The sequence below is a fragment of the Diadema antillarum genome, unplaced genomic scaffold (assembly GCF_040938485.1).
Source record: "Diadema antillarum isolate AM-2024a unplaced genomic scaffold, OU_Dant_1.0 seq00000301_RagTag, whole genome shotgun sequence".
NCBI classification, from domain to species: domain Eukaryota; kingdom Metazoa; phylum Echinodermata; class Echinoidea; order Diadematoida; family Diadematidae; genus Diadema; species Diadema antillarum.
The window spans coordinates 1,960,041-1,982,848 of record NW_027271324.1 but is presented as its reverse complement, the minus strand read 5'-3'; the positions used below and the strand labels follow the sequence as shown (position 1 = coordinate 1,982,848).

At 40.3% G+C, this 22,808-nt stretch overlaps 1 protein-coding gene across 1 annotated transcript in view; it reads left to right on the top strand.

Moving 5' to 3' along the window:
• The window catches only part of LOC139730340 (CREB-binding protein-like), a 143,791-nt gene that overhangs the window by 31,439 nt on the left and 89,544 nt on the right, over window positions 1–22,808 (top strand). The window contains exons 8-12 of the mRNA XM_071641208.1: window positions 7,488–7,544; window positions 7,718–7,863; window positions 8,471–8,618; window positions 9,216–9,356; window positions 9,780–9,893. Coding sequence (XP_071497309.1) covers window positions 7,488–7,544; window positions 7,718–7,863; window positions 8,471–8,618; window positions 9,216–9,356; window positions 9,780–9,893 — 606 coding nt within the window. The remainder of the gene's footprint in view (window positions 1–7,487; window positions 7,545–7,717; window positions 7,864–8,470; window positions 8,619–9,215; window positions 9,357–9,779; window positions 9,894–22,808) is intronic.

Genomic DNA, 22,808 nt, shown 5'->3' with positions numbered 1-22,808 from the left:
ATGAATTGGAAATAACATTTCAAGTATCAATATTTCCCTAAATACATTATGACGTCATCATATTGTCTTCTGAAATCAAAAAAGTGGAATTAATTTTTTTGAGGTACTGTTTCTGACATTCATTTACTCGTATCTATGTTGTTTAAGCTCAATATTATCCCAAATTCAGATATGTTGTACTTTGAACATTTGCCTTTCAAGTCCATGTCATGATTTTGGAATTTAATGGCGTCATACTTTAAATTGTGATTAAATGTAAAGACTCAAAATCGGACAAGTTTACGTGTAATGTCTATGGGAGGTGATTTTTTTTTAAACCATGCATTGACTTGACAACGTTTAAGCACCTTTATCTCAACTGATTTTGCTCCATTTCCTCTGAAACTTAAGTATGTTGTAACTCAGACAATAAGCTGGAGTCATCATGCATTTTATATTTTCAAATCTCCTCATCAGGTCGACAATTTTGTAGTTAAAAACTGAAAATGAGAATGGAATTTGTACGGAACGATTGCCGATTGTTCTTTGCCACTGTATATTGGTCGAATCCACGCGGCCACTTGTGGGAAGTTGAATAGCGCCATCTCAGTCAGCACAGTCACGATAGTATTATTATACATTTAAGTTTCGCATAGGATCTTCAGGACAGCCGTGTGGTGTAATCGCTTAGCGCGCTGGGTGTTCATAACGCCATACCGGAAGGCGAGAAGTTCGACTCCCGCTGTGTGCAGGACTTTTCCCTTTCTTTCTTTTTCTTTTTTTTCGGCAGTTCAGCTTTACTCCGATGTCATTTATCGTATTATTTTATCAAGTATACGTAACCGGTGAACACGGCTGCTCTATTTCCCTTGTTTTGTATTGGAGTTTGGAGATTGGGTTTGCTTCATTAATTTTGTCACACTTAGTGTTGTAAATTGCCCCTTGATACAGTGTCCCGCTTGCCACCTTTCGTTTGCTCTTTCCTTTTCTCTTCATTGGTTCTTATATTGTAACAGGATAGGTAGGAACATGTACGTTTAGATAACTGGCAGGAATGGGAGCTGATTTGATTAACTCTAGTCCAGGTGTATGGCGTCTCGCTCATCTCTTTGAAATTCCAGGTTGTTATTGTTTGACCCAATAGCGGAGTTGTAGACAGGTTTTATGTTGCTATAGAGGTATCTTGTGCCACATTAGTGGAAGGCATCACTGTTTAGTAGTAGTAATGAACTTTTTCATGTTGTAAATGATAGTAAAGATATGAATTTCACATCCAATCTTCGGGACAGCCGTGTGGCTTTATAGTCGCTTAGCGCGCTGTATGGTCATTATGCACTACCTTAGGACGAGATGTTCGAGACCCGCAGGACGCTGTTATTTTTTTTTTCTCTCTCTTTCTTTGTTTTTCTTTTGGCAGTTCAGCTTCATTCCGATGTCATTTATCGTATTATCTTATCAAGTATACTACCCCAGGACAAACTGTCGCCCAAGTTCCCTTTTTTTGTCGGAGGCTGGAGGTTGGATTTGCTTCATTTATAATACGTAATGTTGTAAATTGCCCTTGGTATACAGTGCCCCGCTTGCCACCTTTCGTTTTCTCTATCCTTTTCTCTACGTTTGTTCCTGTTACACTGCACAAGACAGGTCGGAAAATAATTTACATAACTCAACTGGAGCAGGAATGGCAACTGAATGAATTAACTCTAGGCCAGGTGTATGGCATCTCGCTCATCTCTTTGAAATTCCAGGTTGTTATTGTTTGACCCAATAACGGAATTGTAGACAGGTTTTATGTTGCTATAGAGGTATCTTGTGCCACATGAGTAGAAGGCATCACTGTTTAGTAGTAGTAATGAACTTTTTCATGTCCCTCCATGTCAATTATAGTGTGTTTAAAGGGGTTGTGTGTCTATCTGCCAAAGAAAAGGAAAAACTTATTTTCGTCATGGCTGTTTCTCTATACGTAGCCGTAGGTGATGAGTGTTGTTGGTATCTGAGCAGTGAATAACAGAGCATCAGGCTAAAACCCCCCTTAGTTATACGCGCTAAGCGTTCAATTTGATATATCTTTATTTATGTAGTCAATCACTGCTAATGGAGTTACAGAATTATGTTATGACACGTTTCACTGAGAGTTTGTAAAGCAAAGTTTATGGACAAGGCAAGCAATTGTACATGAATAATACCATTGATTTCAGAGGGAAATTATGGTATACCTAAATGTAAGGGTATCAATGCTTTGGAATTGCTGAGACAATATGCTTGGCACGAGGGCTTCCACTTCTAATAACTGATCCCTTTGAAGATGTGTCGGTCACGGGTGATCGTCATGATTCATCTTTCACGTAAAAGCTTACGTTCCACACTCTTAGTTCGAGAAGACTTACCATCATACTTCAAATTGTGATTAAAGGGAAAGACTCAAAATCAGACAAGTTGACGTGTTATGTCTATGGGAGGTGATTTTTTTAAAACCATGCATTGACTTGACAACGTTTAAGCACCTTTATCTCAGCTGATTTTGCTCTATTTCCTCTGAAACTTAAGTATATGGTAACTGAGACAATAAGCTGCAGTAATCATGCATTTTATTCTTTCAAATATCCTCATCTGGTTGATAATTTTGCAGCTAAAAACTGAAAATGAGAATGGAATGTGGACCAAACGATTCCTGAATCATCTTTCACATAATAAGCTTACGTTCCTCATATTTTCTCGTCAAGACGTACATGGCCGAGAGGATAAAGGCGAAGTCACCAGAGACGTGAGGTTGCACGCGTACGGGTTCGAACCCCATAAGAGCACGAAACAAAATGCCTATATCTTTTACTTTTTTTGTATATCTTTTCACTCCGTTTGTTTTTGTTATACTGCAGATGGGAATGATTACATTAACATAATCCAACTTGAAGTAGGAATGAAAATTGAATTGATTAACTCTAGGCCAGGTGTATAGCGTCTCGCTCATCTCTTTGAAATTTTAGGTTGTCATTGTTCGACCAATGGAGTTGTAGACAGGCTTTATGTTGCTATAGAGGTATCTCGCGCCATATGAGTGGAATGCATATGCTGCTTAGTATTAGTAATGAACTTTTTCTTGTCACTCCCTGCCAATATTATAGTGTGTTTGAAGGGGTTGTGTGTCGTTCTGCCAAAGAAAAGGCAAAACTTTTATTTTCAGCATGGCTGTTTATCTATACGTAGCCGTAGGTGATGAGTGCTGTTGGCATCTGGGCAGTGAAGAACAGAATATCAGGCTAAAATCTCCCTGGGTTATTCGTGCTAAGCGTTCAATTTGATATATCTTTCTTTATGTAGTCAATCACTGCAAACGGAGTTACAGAATTATTTTTTGAAACGTCTCACTGAAAGTTTGTAAAGCGAAGTTTATGGAATATGAAGCAATGGTGCATGATTAATACCATTGATTTCAGAGGCGAAATTATGGTATGCCTCAGGGGCTGATCCAGGGAAGACCGCAACCGGCGCACGCCCCCTCCCCCTTTATTTTTTTTGTTGAAACAAAAGAAATAAAAAGGAAAAACGGGGGAGGGGTGCGTGCGCCCCCTTTAATTTTGTAAACGCGCCCCCTCTTTACAGAATTCCTGGATCCGCCCCTGTGCCTAAATGTAAGGGTGACATTGCTTTGGAATTGCTGAGACAATATGCTTGGCACTCCTTCCACTTCTAATTATCCCCTTTGAAGATGTGTCGGTCACGGCTGATCATCATGATTCATCTTTCACGTAGAAGCTTGCGTTCCACAATCTTGGTTCGAGGAGACTTACCGTTTAGTTACGTGGTTAGAAGCGATGTCTCTTTCTTTATTTTAATAGAGGTAAAACCGCTTTCGTCCAGGTACAATTCACATTGTCATGTAAACAAACACACACTCTACTTGTTTTTGTTTTGTATTGGACGCTTCATCGCTTTTACTGCTGGAAAATTTCACAGGCTTGTCGCTGTAAGGGCTTTCATTATTTCTCTTTTTTTCATAGGCAGTTCAGCTTTACTCCGATGTCATTTATTTTACTATTTCATCAAGTATACACACCCCACGAACATAAACACGCAATTTCCCTTGTTTTGTATAAGAGGTTAGAGTGTTTCTATTGCTCATGGGAATTTTTGGTTATCGCCAAATAACAATTCATTTAGCTGAACATAGATACTCAAGCAGCAGAGCCCTTAAAATGGGTCAGTAAGTAGTTACAATAGGTATAGCACCATATTTCGTCCAGGTATAAACCTCATTGTCATGTAAAGACACACATACTGTACTGCAATATGATGTAACAGGATAGGTAGGAATGTGGACGTTTACATAACTAGCAGGAATCAGTACTGAATTACTGAACTCTATAGTCCAGGTGTATGGCGTCTCGCTCATCTCTTTGAAATTCCAAGTTGTTATTGTTTGACCTAATAACGGAGTTGTAGACAGGTAGGAAAGGAATGGGCTTTATATTGCTTCAGTACGAGGTATTTCATGCTACAATATGTCAAGTTTGGTGCGTATGACGGGGTTCTATGTCCTTTATTTTCGTCATGGCTCTTTCATTATAGTATCCGTAGGTGATAATTATGTATTGTTGGCATCTGGGGCAGTAGAACAGATCAGTATCAAACTGGAATCACCTTGAGTAATGAGGTAAGCATTCAATTTGATACATTATAATTTCTTCTTTAAAGTCAATCACTATTGATCGAAATACACAATATTATGATATGGCACGTTCGACTGGTAGTTTAGGAAAACGGAAGTTAATGCACCATGAAATCACATGTGCATGAGTGTTGCCATTGATTTCAGAGACGTCATTGTTGCGTGGTAATGGTGGTGGTGGTAAAGGAATCATTGCTTTTAAATCAATGAGACAATCATCAATACCATGCATGTTCTTGCGGACACATTTGTTATCCTGATGCGAACATTTTTCCTTTTTCTTTTCCTTTTATCAAAAAATGGTTATATCTCAGTAATGTTGTTTCTTTCCCTTAACATGTGTGTGTGTGTGTGTGTCTGTGTGTGTTGTGCGTGTGTTCATGTGGATGTTCCTAGGGAGGATGGTAGACCAGCGATTTACGCTACGGTTTACTGCATTTTTAATTGTAAGTTAGTTTCTTCTCTGACATTAAGTTGATGGTTTCTAAATTAGACATTGCCTATTTGTCAGTCTATGCTTAAGACTATGCTATGACATCTGAAACATTTCCTTCACTTGTATCATGCAAGGATATAAATTGCAGTTGCGCAGTTTTCCTCTTTCCACTTCTTTTTTCCCTTTCCTCTACTTTTGTTTAAGTTATACTGCAGATGTGAGTGTTTCTACTAACATAATCCAACTTGAGTATTTGGAATGAAAACTGAATTAATTAACTCTAGGCCAGGTGTATAGCGTCTCGCTCATCTCTTTGAAATTTCAGGTTGTTATTGCTCGTCTATCGGAGTTGTAGACTGGCTATCTGTTGCTATAGAGGTATCTCGTGCCACATGAGTGGAAGGTATACACTGTTTAGTATTAGTTAAGAGCTCTTTCATGACACGCACAGCCAAGTACAGTGTGTTTGAAGGGGTTGTGTGTCATTCTGCCTATAAAAAAGCAAATATTTATTTTCACCATGGCTGCTTCTCTATTCGAAGCCACGGGTGATGGGTGTTGTTGGCATCTTGGCAGTAAAGAATCGAGTATAATGCTATAATCCCCCTGGTTAGGTTCTAGGTGTGCAATTTGATGTATCTTTCTTCTTTACTATGTTAATCACTGCTGATGGAATTACAGAATTATGTTACGACACGTTTTACTCAAAGCTTAAAAAGCAAAGTTTATGCACTATACAAGTAATGGTGCATGAGTCCTATACCATTGATTTCAGATGCGAAATTATGGTATGCCTGTATGTAGGGGTGTCATTGATTAGGAATTAATGAGACGATTAAGCACTCCTTCCACATCAACGTATTAGCGTACGTTCGCTACTCTTGGTTGGAGGAGACCTACAGTTACATGGTTAAAGACGCCGTCTCTTTCGCAGGAGCCGTACGTTTTGGCACGTGAAATTTTAAAATAACCTTTTAGGATGATAAGCAAGAATAGTTGAAGAGTTTGTTTGCAAAAACCGATAAGTCCATATTTGCCAAATGGAGATATTTGCGATTAAAGGTAAAGAAAAATAAGGAGGATAATAAAGTTTTTACTTCTTCTGACCATTACTTCAAAAATGTACCTTTATTATGTAGTGACCAATATATCATTTAAAAGGTATTATTTTGTACTCTATGACAGAGACCGTACTTCAAAGTCGTCAAAAATGGACTTATTGGTTTTTTGGGAACAAACTCTTCAGTTTTTCTTTTGCCCTTTTTTCTTCAATTGAGGTAATGCCATTTGATATTCGTCCAGGTATAAATCACATTCTCATGTAAACAGACACACTTGCTCTATATGCCTGTGTTTTGTATGGGAAGCTTCATTGCTTGTACTGCTGGTAAATCTCACAGGCTTGTATATAGTTGTAAGAGCTCTCTGAACTGACCAATTATGGTAACAAGATTAGAGGGAATCATATTGGTTATGTGAATAAGTGTCAAAGGTGATGTTTTAAAAGGCCAATGTTAATACCAAGATGGTTATTAAAACACTTAATTGTCATGTTTAATTTGTTCGTGTCAAGGATCACTGGGTGAATACACTGTATGTACTCAAAAGCCTGTAAATCGACTTAGTCGCTCACACACAGAATTTCCACTTAGTTTGTGTGACAGAAAAAAAAAATGTGATCGGAATAATGTAGGTCCAAAAAAAACTTCAACCAAATATCTCAATATAACTTCAAGGTGCTATATCACATTCTTTTCTTTGTCGATCACAGATGACCGACATCTGATGACCCCAGCGTATCACCTAACTCGTCCTCACGGTGACGAGTTTCATATCTCGTTTAGATAGTGAAATTAGATAAGATGACTGAAACTTTCATGTTGAGCCATATTGTTGAGATATTGGGTTCACGAAAATTGTCAGAAAGAAAGAGGAAAAAAAAAAGAAAGGAAGATTCCTTACATTCAAACACTTTGGCCTGAATAAACGAAGATGGTACAGTTGAAACCATGGTTTAAACTATGGACAATTTGTATGGAGCGCCAAGTGTCGCATGGCCTATTTTGTTACGAAATCAGTAATTTTGTCAACGAAATGATCATTTCGTAAAGAAATGGCAACAGTTTGTCAACAAAATGGTAATTTTGTCGACGAAATGACGGATTTCATAACGAAATAGGCCATGCGACACTTGGCGTTCCATACAAATTGTCCATGGTTTAAACCATGGTTTCGATTGTACCACCTTCATGAATTCGGGCCAATAGGTTATAGCTGTTAAGCGTATCACCTAATGAGTGTTAAAAATGAGTTATATATTACAATGTCTCATGATTATTTCTAAACATTAGAATGTATGATATTCTTTTATCAGCCTTTTGTTATTCTGTGCTTTCTATGCTACAGGACGATAAAGAAGAAGAACTTTGTGAAATTGAAGAATGACATTCTTGAGCCAGAACCGTGAGTATCCTGGTTAGTTGTATTTTACCAATTTTGGTTGTTGTTTTGTTGAACATGACAAAATACAATACCAAATTTTTGTTTGGGTTTGTTTGTTTGTGTGTTTGTTTTTTGCATCCGCTACTTTCCTGTAATCTAATGCTGATTCTTGATTTGAATAAAATAAAATCTAGAATGATTGAATGCCTTGAGTGTGGACGCAAGTTGCACCAAATCTGTGTCATGCACGTGGAATTCATCTGGACGGAAGGGTTCATCTGTGACGGCTGCCGGAAACAGAAGAACATCAAGAAGAAGGAGAACAAGTTCACCGCCAAGAGTGAGTATCTCGCTTTCCCCCCATTCCTCTTACATTCTGACTTTCAGTAATCAAAGTGTTTTGTGTGATGTAAGGGTTGTTTTAAGTGGGTAATTAAAGGACAAGTTCACCTTAATATGTAGATTGAGTGAATGCTGCAATATTAGTGGAACACATCTCTTAAAATTTAAGGAGAATCAGACAATCCATTTAAGAGTTATGAATTCTTGAAGTATCAGTGCTGCCTTTGCTGGATGAGAAGACTACTGCAGTTTGTAATGTCACATGCATACATGATAAAAGGAAATTTAAAGTGAATTTCACAAAATGTCTCCTTTTTTTCTATTGAAAAGTATGTCATGTTCCCTGGACTTGTTACTGACATAATTGTAAGGGTAATATTATTCCCCTGCCTTCTGACAGTGGCAAGCCAGTTGTGCTGTTATTATGTGAGAAAAGCGAATATATGTTGAATAGAATTTGATGGACATAATGGATTGAAGTTCATGCAGCTCATGTTTACTTTTGAATATTTTGTTTAGACAGACAGGCTCTCTGTTCAAGTTTTAACAAAGTCATTCTGCAAAGTGTACTTGCTTTGTTTTGTTGGTGTTTGTGTATTTGACAGAACTTCAAAATTCCAAGCTAGGTATGCACCTTGAAAATCGAGTGAACAAGCTCCTGAGAGATCGCAATGCTGGAGCTGGAGAAGTCTTCATCAGGGTCGTGTCTTGCGCAGAGAAGGTGGTGGAAGTCAAACCTGGCATGAGAGCAAGGTGTTGTCCCCCTGTTACTCCTAACACACTTCATTTTAAAAGGAGATAGGGGGAATTGTGTTTGTTTTCTTTGCTGTTTCTGTGTTCTACAATTTCCAGGCACCTCTTTTTTTCTGTTTTTCTTTTTGTTTGTTTGTTTGTTTGTTTGTTTTGCTGCAAGAAGCTAATGATAGAGTGTTCCAATAACTGTATTAATAGACTTTATGTGAGAGAAAAACAATTTTGTGTCACACTTAGTGGTGTTACAGATCTGTGATAACATTTTGAAATCAGGCAAATATTAAGATACTGGCATTATGAATGTCAGTGAATTAGAAAGCATAGTGTCTATGGGCACCATAAATACTGTTCAGCCTATAAACCACGCACTCAGCTATAATGTGCCAAGCAGTGATAATAGCTTTACATTTGATTCTCCCCAAATTTTGTCCTTATGTGAATAAGACATCCCACCAGATAAAACAATTTTGGCCAATGAGACCATAAGGTCTGCAACATCTTGAACGTGGTCGAGTATCAAGCGCTCCTGTGGTTCTCATCTTCATCTTCTTGATAGTTCCCTGGTTCACTTTATCTTGACCTCCCTTTATGTTACAGATTTGGTGACGAGCTTCCGGAGAGCTTTCCATACAGGTCAAAGGTGCTCTTTGCCTTTGAGGAAATCGATGGGGTAGAGGTGTGCTTCTTTGGGATGCATGTGCAAGAGTACGGATCAGATAGTCCAAAACCAAACCAGGGGTATGTTGTCAGTGATGTGCCATAACTGCCTCAGTCCGGGTGATAGTAAGCCACGAATGTTAGGGATGCTATAAAGATGTTTGCAGTTTCATAACACTTTTGTCTGTCCTTTCCTATTCCTTGTGAGTAACAAACTTGTTGTTTGATAGAAGACATAATGAAATATGCAAATCTTAAATATGAATTGATCAAAATGATGTGGCCTAGACTTGCTGTATACAGATGGATATTCTATAATGTACAGTGAGAATGAGCAAATGTTTGTAGTAATTCCCACAAAATGAGGGTTGCAATATTTTTTTTATTGTCTTCCTGCAGGAAATACCACAAAAATCTTTTTGTATGAAAGCAATTTCCACTGTCACACATTTCAAATCTTTGATTGTTGTTCTGCCTTTCTGCCGTTCTCATTCCTACTTCCAGGCGTGTGTACATATCCTACCTAGACAGTGTCCATTTCTTCCAGCCAAGGTCTTTCAGGACGGCTGTCTATCATGAAATACTCATCGGCTACCTTGAATACACAGGATGTCTCGGGTAATTCACAACATGTGATTCCATCATTTCATTATTCTTATACCCTCACCCACACATAGTTTGTATGGGGGTGTACAATCTGTACATAGTAGGAATCAATCTGAGGTCGGGTGGCCAGGCGATCAGTTGGCGGTTGGGCGGTCGGTGCAAGATATTGCAGCTCGAACTACTCTCTTATTTTTTGAGCAATTGACCTAAAATTTGGCATGTGTGGCTGCTATCACAGGTAGATGTGCAAGACACCTTTTTCGTCTCGAGTAGTGCATTACTATGGTAACAGCAAATTTTCATAAAAATCGTGCAAAATGTGGCTCAAACTATACTCTCTCATTTTTTGAGCAATTGACCTAAAATTTGGCATGTGTGACCGCTATGACAGGAAGATGTGCAAGACACCTTTTTCGTCAGTATCGCGTAATGTGTTGCCATGGCAATGGCAAATTTTTGTAAAAATCACAAAATATTGTGGATCGAACTACTCTCAGTTTTAAAGTTATTCAGCTTAAATTTGGCACACGCAATCAATGTCATGTATAGTTGTGCAAGACACTTTTTTTTGTGAATGGTAAGAAATCTGTTGCAATGGCAACAGCAGTTCTTATACAAATCTTGCAAAAATATGTAGATTGACCTAACTCCCTCAGTTTGTGAGCATTTGACATGAAATTTGGCACATTTGACCACTACAGTATGTAGATGTGCAGACTTCATCTGTCGTTATAGTCGAACAATGTGTAACAGCATTTTTTGAATGAAATTCATTTAAAAATGTGGATTTGGCTCACTTCCTAATTTGTTTTTAAACATTTGACTCAAAATTTGGCACATGTACCGCTATAGTACAGTGCCGACCGCGGGAAACGTCACGCAAACCCCTAGGGCAAATGCGGGAAGCCCTTTCGTCCGGGCGTACTAGTTTATACGCGGGCGTTTGGACGCGTACAGACGAGGGAAGTCGCCCGCACTTTCACGCTCGTCTAAACACCCGCATTTGCCCGAGCGCTCCAGCGCGGAATTAATGATATGAAAATCAAACTCTCCCGTCAACCATCGGCTACATGAAGGAAATTAGCTGAAATCGATCCGCGAAAATCTTTTGAAAAGTATCAGTAATTTGCCGGATGTTTGCTTTTACGTTCGAAAGTAAAATAATAACCATAACATTCAGCTCCCGAATATGCTAAAGCAAATGTCGAATGATCCCTTTGACGTTTGGAAATGAATAACAATAATACTCCGTACGATGATTAAATAAATGTCGGATGTTTGCTTTTACTTTCGGAAGTAAATAGCAATAACATTCATCTCCGGAAGATGCTAAAATAAATGTCGGATCTTTGCTTTGACGTTCGGAAATGAATAACAATAATATTCAACTCTGTACGATGATAAAAATAAATGCCGGATGTTTGCTTTTACGTTCAAAAGTAAATAACAATAACATTCAGCTCCGGAAGATGCTAAAATAAATGTCGAATGATCCCTTTGATGTTCGGAAATTAATAACACTAATATTCAACTCCGTATGATGATTAAACAGATGTCGGGTGTTTGCTTTTACTTTCGAAAGTAAATAGCAATAACATTTGGCTCCGGAAGATGCCCACAAAATGGCAGATGATTGCTTTTTACGTTTGGAAGTGAATAGCAGTAACAGTCTGCTCCATATAATAAATAAATGTCGGATATTTGCTATTACATTTCGAAATGAAGAACAGTAACATTCAGCTGCGTTTGATGGTTATAAAGTAAATGTCTGATGTCTGCCTTGACGTTCAAAATGAAAAACAGTATAACATTCGTCTCCGTACGATGCTAAAATGATTGTCGGATGTTTGCTTTTAAATTTGGAAATGAATAACGGTAATGTTCTGCTCCGAACGATGCTAAAATGAAAAACAGATTGTTGCTTTTACATTTGGAAATGATTAACGGTATCAATCGGCTCAGTTAGATGCTAAAATAAATAGCGGATGTTTGCTTTCACGTTTGGAAATGAAAAAGGATAACATTCAGCTCCGTAAGATGCTAAGATGAATGTCGGTTGTTTGCTTTAACATTTGAAAATGATTAACGGTAACATTCGGCTCCGTAAGGTGTCAAAATACTAGTAAATGTTGGATGATTGCTTTTACGATCAGAAATGAATAACGGTAACTTTAGCCTCTTTACAATGCTAAAACAAATGTCGGATAAATCAGATAATTTTGCTTAACATTCGACGTCGTGCGATACCAAGTTGATTGCATAAACCTTCGACACTTCGTTGCTGCTCAATTTTATTTGATCTCGACATTATGGACGCTATACCTATTTGATTTGATTGTCCTTATTTTATCAACCTTCGACATCAGCCGCTGACCTAATCAACTTTGGACATTGGTCGCTATTTAATAATTTCATCAACCTTACACATCGGTAGCTATTATTCCGATGTTCGTTATTCCGAAGGCTCTCTAGTCCGAAGATTCGTTATTCAGAAGGTATATTGTTCCGTTAATTTCATTTTCGGATTCATGAATCTTCGGAATAACGAACCTTCGGAATAACGCCACAAACGTTCGAATTAACGAACCTGTAGGTTTAGGGAATTTGTGTGTTTCGAATTTAACGACCCTTCGGAATTACGAACCTTCGGAATATTACGAACAGCACCCATCCGATTATCAACCTTCGACATCGATCGCTGCTTACTGATTTTATCAACCTTCGACGTCGACCGTAAATAACGTATTTGATTGACACTTTCGACGTCGATCGCTGCACATTAGATTGGCAAACCGTCGAAGTGTCGATCGCTGCCTATTTATTTACTGGTTCCCCAATATCTGACTTAGTTACTGATTTAATCTACCTTCAACATCGGTCGGTCATTATATTTAAGTGGCCACTTATTGTCTCGAGCTTGATATTTCCCAATGGCGTCCACGTCCACACACACACACACACACACACACAAAAGAAAAAGATCTGAGTCTTAAAGGTCTAACGAGGCGTGAAAGTCCTTGTGTGATGCTTTTAATTGTGTCATTCACAATAGTGTCACGGTCCCTAAGATGGATGAAAGAGGCGCAGATCTTAAGAAGCCACTTGAGTTGAAGTTTAACACCGTCTGTCTATTCTTAAAGTACACGATTTGTAGGGAAAAAAGAAAAAGACAAAGAGAGGGAGAAAACAAAGAAAACGTAGGAGAGAGAGAAGGGTATGGCGAAACCACCAGAGTGGCATTATGTAATCAACAAAGCTGCGTTTAACTTCCCCGAGAAGTGGTACTACACGTGCATGCATAATGTTTATCTTGGATACATGTACTGTAGGTACCCTTCTCTCCTTTCATGATAAATTGTTTATACGTATCACATAACTATATCAATGCATGTTTACGTCGCAATTTGTCCAATCGGGGTTTTCCCTCTTTAAGGAGTGCTTGCTTTCCAAGAAAAAAAAAAGAAGGATGAAATTAATGATTATGAGCAAAACTGAATGCATTTAAGCAGCGGAATCGCGCTACATCAATAGCACTCCAAATCTTCGAGTGATCCCGGAGGTCACTCCGAGTGAAAATGAACATTTTCAGTCAAAATTCACTGCAATTTCACTCTAAATGGACTCCGTTTTAAATGTATCCACCCCTTCAAGTGTGAATGTTTTCATTTTTTTTAAAGAGAGAGAGAGAGAGAGAGTAGGCCTACTGTGCATTGGTATACGAATCTCTGCTGTGCAGCGATATTATGATCGCTATAAAAACGATCAGTTCGATGAGCAAAGCACGTGCTTGACCTGCCAGCAGTGAGTGCGCCATGTGGTTCCAACATACTCATCTTGTGTGCCCAGCGTGTTTTTATCACAGAACTCTTGTGTGTAGAGTTCTGTCGTTTTTACGTTATGGTCAATTCATGACGTGTGAGTGCTTCGACTTGAGGCCTGTGAGATTGACAGGTGCCGTTTACGAGAATAAAAACTGTCAGTAGTGACTATCAATCCCAAAATCAGTTGCTATAGTAATCAGACTAATTACTTAGATGTAGAGTTACATGTAGTTATGTATTTCGAATGACAATGCGCACATCCCCTTTATCATCACACTTTTGATACGGCGGACAGAAGGCCGTTAAATTTCATTGCTCTCAATGATTCGATACAATCATAGCTTTTAAAAGGTCCAATTAAACAAATAGGATATGAAATCACGGTTACAGCTCGTTATTCCGAAGGTTCGTTAGTAAGGTTCTTTAGTCCGAAGGTTTGTTAATCCGAAAATGAAATAAGGTTCGTTATTCCGAAGGTTCGTTAATCCAAAAATGAAACAAAGCTCGACTTACTTCGAAGGTTCGTTACGGACCCTATATCATTTCGGATCCTATATCATTTCGGATCAACGAACCTTCGAGATAACGAACCCTATTTCATTTTCGGATTAACGAACCTTCGGAATGACGAACCCTATGTCATTTTTGGATTAACGAACCTTCGAAATAACGCCGCAAATGTTCGAATTAACGAACCTTTTTTCGTTTTCGGATTAACGAACCTCTATGGTTTAGGGAATTTGTGTGTTTCGGATAAACGAACCTTCGGAATAACGAACCTTCGGAATAACGAACAGCACCCGAAATCACAACGTCTTTATCTTGTTAAGATATAAGACAAAAAAAAAAGGTCTTTATATGGCAGTGTCAAACATTCTTTACGAGACGCTGTTGCCCCGATTTCGTTGCTGTTCCCACGGCCCTCAGTTCATGAACTTGCGATGTTTCTTTATTGCGTGTGTTTCTAGCTTGTATTTGGCACTCACGGAATGAATGCGCGTACAGTATGGTAGGCTACATACTCGTGCTCTTGTTGTTGCTGAACATTTCCCCTTCACGGTGATTGTGTGGCATGATCGTTGAGTATGTTCAGATGGTGTTAGTGCGTTGTTTAAAATGTTACCACAATAGATGCACGTGTGCTATAACAACGATCTGAGGTCTTTGCTCCGCGCTGCTTTCTTGTTTACAAACATTGAATCTTGAGGGCTTTTTACACTTGTGTTTCTTAACCCCGGACTTTCTCTGACCCAGGACTATCGTTAGTCCCGTACCAATTTTTTCAGCTTTTTACACTCACCAATTAGTCCCGTACTATCTCTTGTCCGGGGCTAAGGAGAAAACTGACCTTTTTACACTCGTATTTCTTAGCCCCGGACTTTCCAAACCACATGAATATTCATAATTACGCTGTGTACTGTACACGTACACGCACGCACCGGCAGCACTTGATTACCTCGTTTCTGATTGGTCAGTGAGGGTCGGACTTCGTCTCCGTTGCTTAGCCCAGGATTATTTTTTCGTTCTGTTTACACTCACTTGCTTGGCACCGCAATTGCGGTGCTAACCCCTGCTATTTTGCAGGGCCAGATAGTACCGTACTATCGGTGGGGCTAGCCCACTTTGGCAAAAACGAGTGTAAACAGAAAGTGGGCTAAGGATAGTCCCGTACCAACGGTGGGGCTAAGGCCCCCCCTTAGCCCCACCGTTGGTCCGGGGCTAAGCAAAAATTTACAAGTGTAAAAAGCCCTTTAGTGAACTTAATTCACTATCGTCCCCATGCTAACATGCAAAAGAAGAAAACGCTTTTGTTCTTGTTTATGTGTACCATGCAGTGAACAGAAGGTAGACCTGTAAACTGTGCCGCTAGGCCCTAGCTGTAGTTTGCACTTTGACGGATTGTCACTGCTCGTCTACTATTCGAAGCGAAATGAAAATCAAACTAGAGATCTCGTGCTGTATACTTTCTCGTACTGTGCACTATATACCATATTTAAAACGCAATTTGTGGTAGTACTTGTCAACGCTGTGTTTTTGGCTCAAACTTTTCTCTCTCAAACTTACTTGGTTACGCAGGGGCGGATCCAGGGAGGACCGCAACCGGCGCCCGCCCCCCCCCCCCCTTTATTTATTTATTTATTTTTGTTGTTGTTGAAACAAAAGAAATGTAAAAAAAAAAAATTGGGGAGGGGTGCGTGCGCCCCCCTTTAATTTTGTAAACGCGCCCCCACTTTACGGAATTCCTGGATCCGCCCCTGTTACGGGATAATACCTATCAGAATCTTCATGTAGTATTTCTTGTGATTTTGGTGCAAGCTGCATGGCAGTATTGATTTTGAGACACTTCTATGGTCCGTCAGCACCTGATTCTCTTTATGTGACGATGTGCACGTGAAAAGCATTCAAACTTTCCCATGTTTTTGCTCTTGCATTAAAGGCGTATTAATTCACCACGTACATGAAACAAAACCCCCATAGTTCTGAAATGTGAGTTATAGGGATAGAAACAACCGCTGAAAAAAAAAATTGAATCCGTATGATCGAAAATACAGTACACAATGTGAACGGTTACAGTTCGCTATTCCGAAGGTTCGTTAATCCGAAAATATGAGGTTTGTAACTTGTTATTCCAAAGGTTCATTTATCAAAAAAAATGAAATAAGGTTCGTTATGCCGAAGGTTCGTTAATCCGAAAATGAAACAAAGGTCCTAATTCCGAAGGTTCTTTACAATCTATAAGAGAAATACTGATATCTCCTTATATCCTAGGCTTTATTACAAAAAAAAAAAAATATGTAGGATGCTTTGCACAACGGACCTATTATGCATCACATGTGATATCTAAAACATCTTTTAAATCACTGCTCCCAAAGGTAAACATATGACCTTTGTGCATCTACTCGTTTGTGTGGATGTGTGTGCGTGTGGGGGGGGGGGGGGAAATAGTTTCCTTCTTCTTCTTCTTTTTTGTTAGAGTTTATCTTAGTTGATCTTAATACAGTGTACCTCTTTCGGTGCGCCCTTTCTCTTGTTATGTCACTTCATCTGTTTCTACATTTTGAAGCAAAGTAATTTGTTCAAGCATTGTGTATGTCCTCGTAACCGTAATGTGTCATTTTGCGGCGATGAGTTGGTTCTAGTAGGCCCTATTATCGCTGTGAGATGTAATTTTTGTAATAACGTGTTGAGAATAACAGATTTTTGTTTCTGAACGAAAGGAAAATGACGGAATTGTTTTGATATCCAATGTGGATGACGTGTTGAGAATTCTGATACCTGTTTCAGAACGAAAGGAAAATGACGGAATTATTATTTTGATAACCAATGTGGATGACTACCTTCTATAAGTGATTTTGGTGTGAAAAGAGAGTTTGCTCAAAGAAACGCTTCTCATGAATGGTCAACGAAACAAAATACATCATACAATGCAACGTGACGTGCGTGCATTTAGCAAACGAAATGTCTAGACCTCCTTTAAGTTCAAGTAAAATGCATAAAACACAGAATAAGAAAGCAGACAAACTAACAAATATGGAATTAATGACCGCAGACGTAACGTAGGAAAACCTGACACCTATGCTTGAAGAAATTCCCACAAAAGCAGAGCGCAAGATAAAAGAATACATGTGCGTAGTCCATACAGGTCGTGATGCGCTCGGTCGAAATGCGTATGTCGCAGTAAACGAAATTTTAGGCATGTCTACACATCATACTTGAATTCTACATACATTGTATAGTTTTATCTTTACAATAATATACATGTATAAAACAACCCCTTTCCGCATCCCTAGAAGTCATTAAAGAAAAAAAAAAGAAAATCGCCCTTAAAGTTCAGGTTATGTTCAAGCTCACAACCCGTCCCCCCCCCCCCCCCCCCTGATGCAACAGTCCTGCTTAGCGACGGCGTTAACGCTTCATCGCACACACATAAATGGCGACAGCTTGGGTGTGTGAGAAAATTCATTCTTAAATGGATGCACCCCCATGGCACTCAGGATTATCACTGACCCTCCTATGCCTTTTGTCTATCCACCCTCCTGCTTTAATCCCCCTCCCTTCACCTGTTGGCCTCCTTGCCCATGACCTCCCATCCTCTCCTTTTGTTTTCTTTGTTCCGTGTCCCTAGCCTGTCCCTGACTGTTCGTGTTGTGTGAACTTCTTTATAATGTGATTGCTTTCCCTGCCTGATTATCATTTTGCCTGTGACAAATATTCTTCTGGAATCAAAAGCTCAGGCCCCTTTAGAGTATAGACTCCATTTTACTCCTTTGGCACGCCACTGATATTCGATAAGCAGTTTTCAGCATTTTTGTGTTTGTTTGTTTTTGTTTTTGTTTTGTTTTGTTTTGTTTTTGCTACAGATAATTAGCCAATCACAAGACAGATATAATTCGATTCTAACCAATACCAAAATACGGTTGCCTGAATGTAAACTTTGGTGTGTTTGTGTGTGTGTCGGCTGCAGTGTAGTTTGAAACAACAGAAACAGAAAAAAGAAAGAGGCACGCAATGTGTGCTATATACGAAAAGCCTCATTTACCGAGAAAGTTGATCGCTTCCATTCTCCTCCCATGTTGTTGTCAATGGAAGCTAAAGAGAATGCTTTTAGCAAGTATACCAGTACCTAACGAGGACCCGAGGAACCCGTTGTTTTGAATGCTGTGCTCGGTACGAATTCAAAACGCAGTCGAAGTTATCAGAATGCCATTATAATAGAACTGATAGCTCTATAGAAAACTTGTTTAGGTCAGTAAAGGTTGCCTTAATGCAATCTTTGTGGAATTGACTCATTACATCTGAGCATTTTGAAAAACGTGTAGAGTACTTTCGTTTTGCATATAAATGTTCAGAAATAGTTTGAACTATGAAAATAAAAAAGTATGGTTACTTCAACGATGTTGAATAGTTCGATTAGCCGTGATGCATAAAGTGAATTCATGAATTCATCTGACTAATCCTTACCGATTGATGATCACTTCTATAAGCCAACAGTTAAGCTGAACTGCTTTGGAGTGATAAGACGCCAACTAACGAACAAAATGCCACATAATCGCGCGATTTTCAAACATTTTTGTGAGCGTCACCCGACCAATTTCAAGTGACGAATGTAACACTATTATATCTACTACTATAATACTCGAAGTTGTTGTTGTTGTCGCGGCCTTATGTATTTCCTGTTTTATTTCGGCGTTGCTGGTTTGTCTATCTCCTCCCGAGCCGTCGGCTCCGGGCAGCTGCGACCGGTGCCGTCGGCCGCAGGAGAGTATCCTGCATCGAATGGCGCGGGTTTCGTCCCCTCTCCGCCTCCGTGTCGACGTCGAGGACGAAAAAGAAAAATTAATTAGCTACATGCATGATGCATTTTTGTGCGTGACGAAAGAGCCGAGCGTTTCAATATTCACGGAACCTACGCTGGCCTCCTGCTTTCTCGATCTTCCATCTTTTAGCTTGCAGAGACACTGGGGGATACTAAAGATGATGGTGCAGCGAAATCTCTGACATCTTCCGGCGGACGCGCACGCACACACACAATGTACCTCGCAGAACTCTACACACTCTACACTGTGTGTATAGTTCTGTGATGTACCTTTGTCTCCGCCTGTTACGTGTACTGTATGTAATGTATTCTGTGTGTGCGTGATATGGACTACAAGGGCATTTACGTACAGTTCGCCATTATTGGCGTCCCCAAATGAAAACAACGAACGTTGTTATTTAATTGTATTTTGCACAACTGCAGAATACTATATGCAGCTCAGGTACGTCATTTAGTTTGCTCGCCGTTTGCTCTCAAGTCCGATGTCATTGTACGCAGACTGTTTAGGACGCGGCTAAATATATTTGCCGACCGTACCCTTCCATATCAGATTACACGCGCAGCCGTGTCCATTCGTTTACTGCAGAGCTGCTGTATCATACATATAGATGAGCGGACGTAGAGGAAAACCTCGCTTTGCCGACCGCCTATTTTTAAAATTGCAAGTGGAAATAGAATGTGTGGTTCTATGGTCTATCAAACCAAGTTTTGGTGACAAAAAAAAGAGGGAGCAAATGAAGACGAATGCAGTGATGTATATATTCTTCTTTCTTCCATAATAATATAATAATAATAAAAATATTAAAGAAAAAAAATACGAGGTCGTGAGACCCTACTCCCACGGGTGCCTATTAAACCTGATGACTATGATCTCCCCCTCCCCAAATAATTACAATGATAATAATAATAATAATAATAATAATAATAATAATAATAATAATGATAATGATAATAATAATATGATAATAATAATAGGAGCAATAATTGTAGGCCTAATATTGATTATGATAATGTTGTAGTAACGGTAGTACTTACCGGCACTACTGGTGAGTTGCAACTGTAACTTGTCTTGTAGCTCAGTCAGTATGTCTTTCAATCAGGTTCCAGGTCACAACTGAGGGATGCGCGTACAGGCAATCCCTTTTATACCTCCCCTGTGTAGACAGGGGGGTTAGGGTGAAACCGCTAGGGGGCGCTACTACTACATTCCCCCCCGTTTTATAAAACAAGGGGCATAATAGGAAAAAAAAAACAGCCCCGGCCAAAATAAAGACCTAACTATAACCCCCAAATCCCGCACAACCGGGGATCTCGCAGAGCCCCACCCATGGGAATGCACAATCTGACCAGCCCTCGGGGGTCTGCCGAGGGCAGTTCAGCGGGCCACCGCCTAGGTCACTCATGTACTGAGTGGAGGTGCAAGGGACCGTTGATGTTGGGAGGGAGTAAAGACCCTATAGCCCCAACTAGCATTAAAAACAACACCTTAAAATAAAGGAAACACTCCTCTCATGGGATGACCCGAGTCCCAAAATATAAGACTGTTCCTATTACGAGGAACACCAATATACAAATAAAAACCGCTAAAAAAAAACATTCTTAAAACAAATACGTGCATAGAATGCAACAGAAGCTTAGTTGGCGAACCATAACAAATATGTTGTTTTGGCCACCAAAACCAAAAATGCCTTTAATTTTGTTTTCAAACAGATACCTAACCAAATCTTTTTTATCCTACAAAATCCTATACAAACTATACTTTATACTTGCTTGGGGGTCTGATCCTCCCATTAGGTTATAGGACTAATATCTAGTGGTGGCAGCCACCACTCTCTTTACAGGTATTGGGCTGTATCAGCTCCAAACAGGCATGGGTGTACTTCTTACACCCAAGAAAGGTGATGGGATCTTCCTCATCGCCTTTTAAAACATACTCCTCCCTAGTGTCCTAACCACCAGGGAAGCTACTCGCCCAGCATACTGGGGAGTTATGCAGGGTAAACCCCTACCTGGAAGGTGTGATAAATCCACCTTCCACAATCACAGGAGAAAGCATAGAGGTGGTTTGTTACACCTCTGTGAACACCTTACAGGGGGTGGCCCTGATATCTATGCCTATCCCATCCCTTTCACCTTACTGCATAAGTAGCGTGGAATACCGCCAAGCATATCCTGGGTAATCTTAATCCCAAGATCTTTCTCTGGCTGGTGTATCACACCAGTAATCCTCTTCAAGATGTTTGGAGGGATGATTGCGCGTTTCAACAAGCACACGCAAGAAGCTCGTCCATATGGTGACTGTTCACCATGCATCATTGGGATGCGAACATTCCCAATTTCTAGCCGTGAATGTTGTAGGTGCAGTATAATTCTATACTTACGGAGGAGATCTAACCCCAACAGCATTTCACCTTCAATAGGGGCCACATAAACCTCCGTTAAGAACTCACAACCCCCTAGCTTGATCCGAATGGGGTCTACAATCATACCTGGCATCCTCAAATCACGGCCATCTGCGGAAATAAACACATCCCTGATCTTTTGTGGACAAGGTTGTAACTTTTCATACACCTTGTGGGATATGATTGATATTTCCGCCGCAGTGTCCACCACTGCCTTTAGAGAGTGGTTACCTACCTTTATAGGTACTGCAAACAAGGGAATTGATCTCACCTTGCATACAGCCACCTCATCTAGGGGTGTTTGAGGGTCCAACTCCCTCAAGGGACTCACCCCACAGGATTTATCTCCATCTCTTGACTGACCTGTCTTTCCTTTCTGACTAGAGGGTGCATCGCCTACCTGCTTTACTCCCTCTCTGTCTGGTGACAATATAGGAAATACTGGGATAAATTCAGGCTGGCTACTGCCATCCTCATCTCCAGCACTGTACTGGATATCAGTGGAAGGTTGGCCCTCAGTTGTGCAGGTCGGAGCAGGGCCTAATCCTCCGACCCCGAGGAGTTTGACTCCTCGGTTTTCCTGAGTGGCACCTTCTTGTTGTTAGGTCTGGACATATTTGGGCAGTTCCTTTCAACATGCCCTTCCTTTCCACAGTGGACGCAAAGGGGCTGCTGTCCTGGAGAGTTTGGAGCTCCCCCAGAATTACGGGGGTTCTGTCTCTCCACTTGTTGATTCAACTGTTTTCCTAAGGAGGACAAGTTGTCTAGCTTCCTTCCCATGGATCCCAGTATGTTTTCCATGGATGCTAGGCGATCCAACCTCTTACTCAGTCGCTCAACAGAGCCTTCTAAATTTGATAATCGGCGCTCCATTGTGGGCAAAGGTTGGCCATTTCGTGTACCTCCTTGACCTGAATGGAAGGGGGCATTTTCCACCCTACAGTCCTGGGCTTCTCCCTCATCTTCTGGGTTGAGGGCCATGGTCTTGACTTGGCGTGGCCTGCCATACACTGCTATACGGGAGTGTTGATACCACCGTAAGGCTTCCACTGCGTCGTCTACATTCAGGGGGTGTCGGTCAAGGGCATACCACCCTGCCTCCTTGTCAGTACACCCCTGGCATAGACGGAGTACCAGCTGTTGCTGCACCGCTCTCTCTGGGACTTCTGGAAATGCGCGACTAGCAAGTTCGTTCAAACGATCCGCCCATTCGCAGAGAGATTCCTCCGCGCTTTGGCTGGCAGTGCTGAACTCTAATTGCGCGGCCTCCACTGGCTCCTGACGATCGAACCGTTTTGCAAAGCGATAGACGACTTCGCAATATTTGAGCTCCGGCTCGCGACTAATCAGGAGCTCAAAGAAATTGCTAGCCTTGCCCAATAGGCAC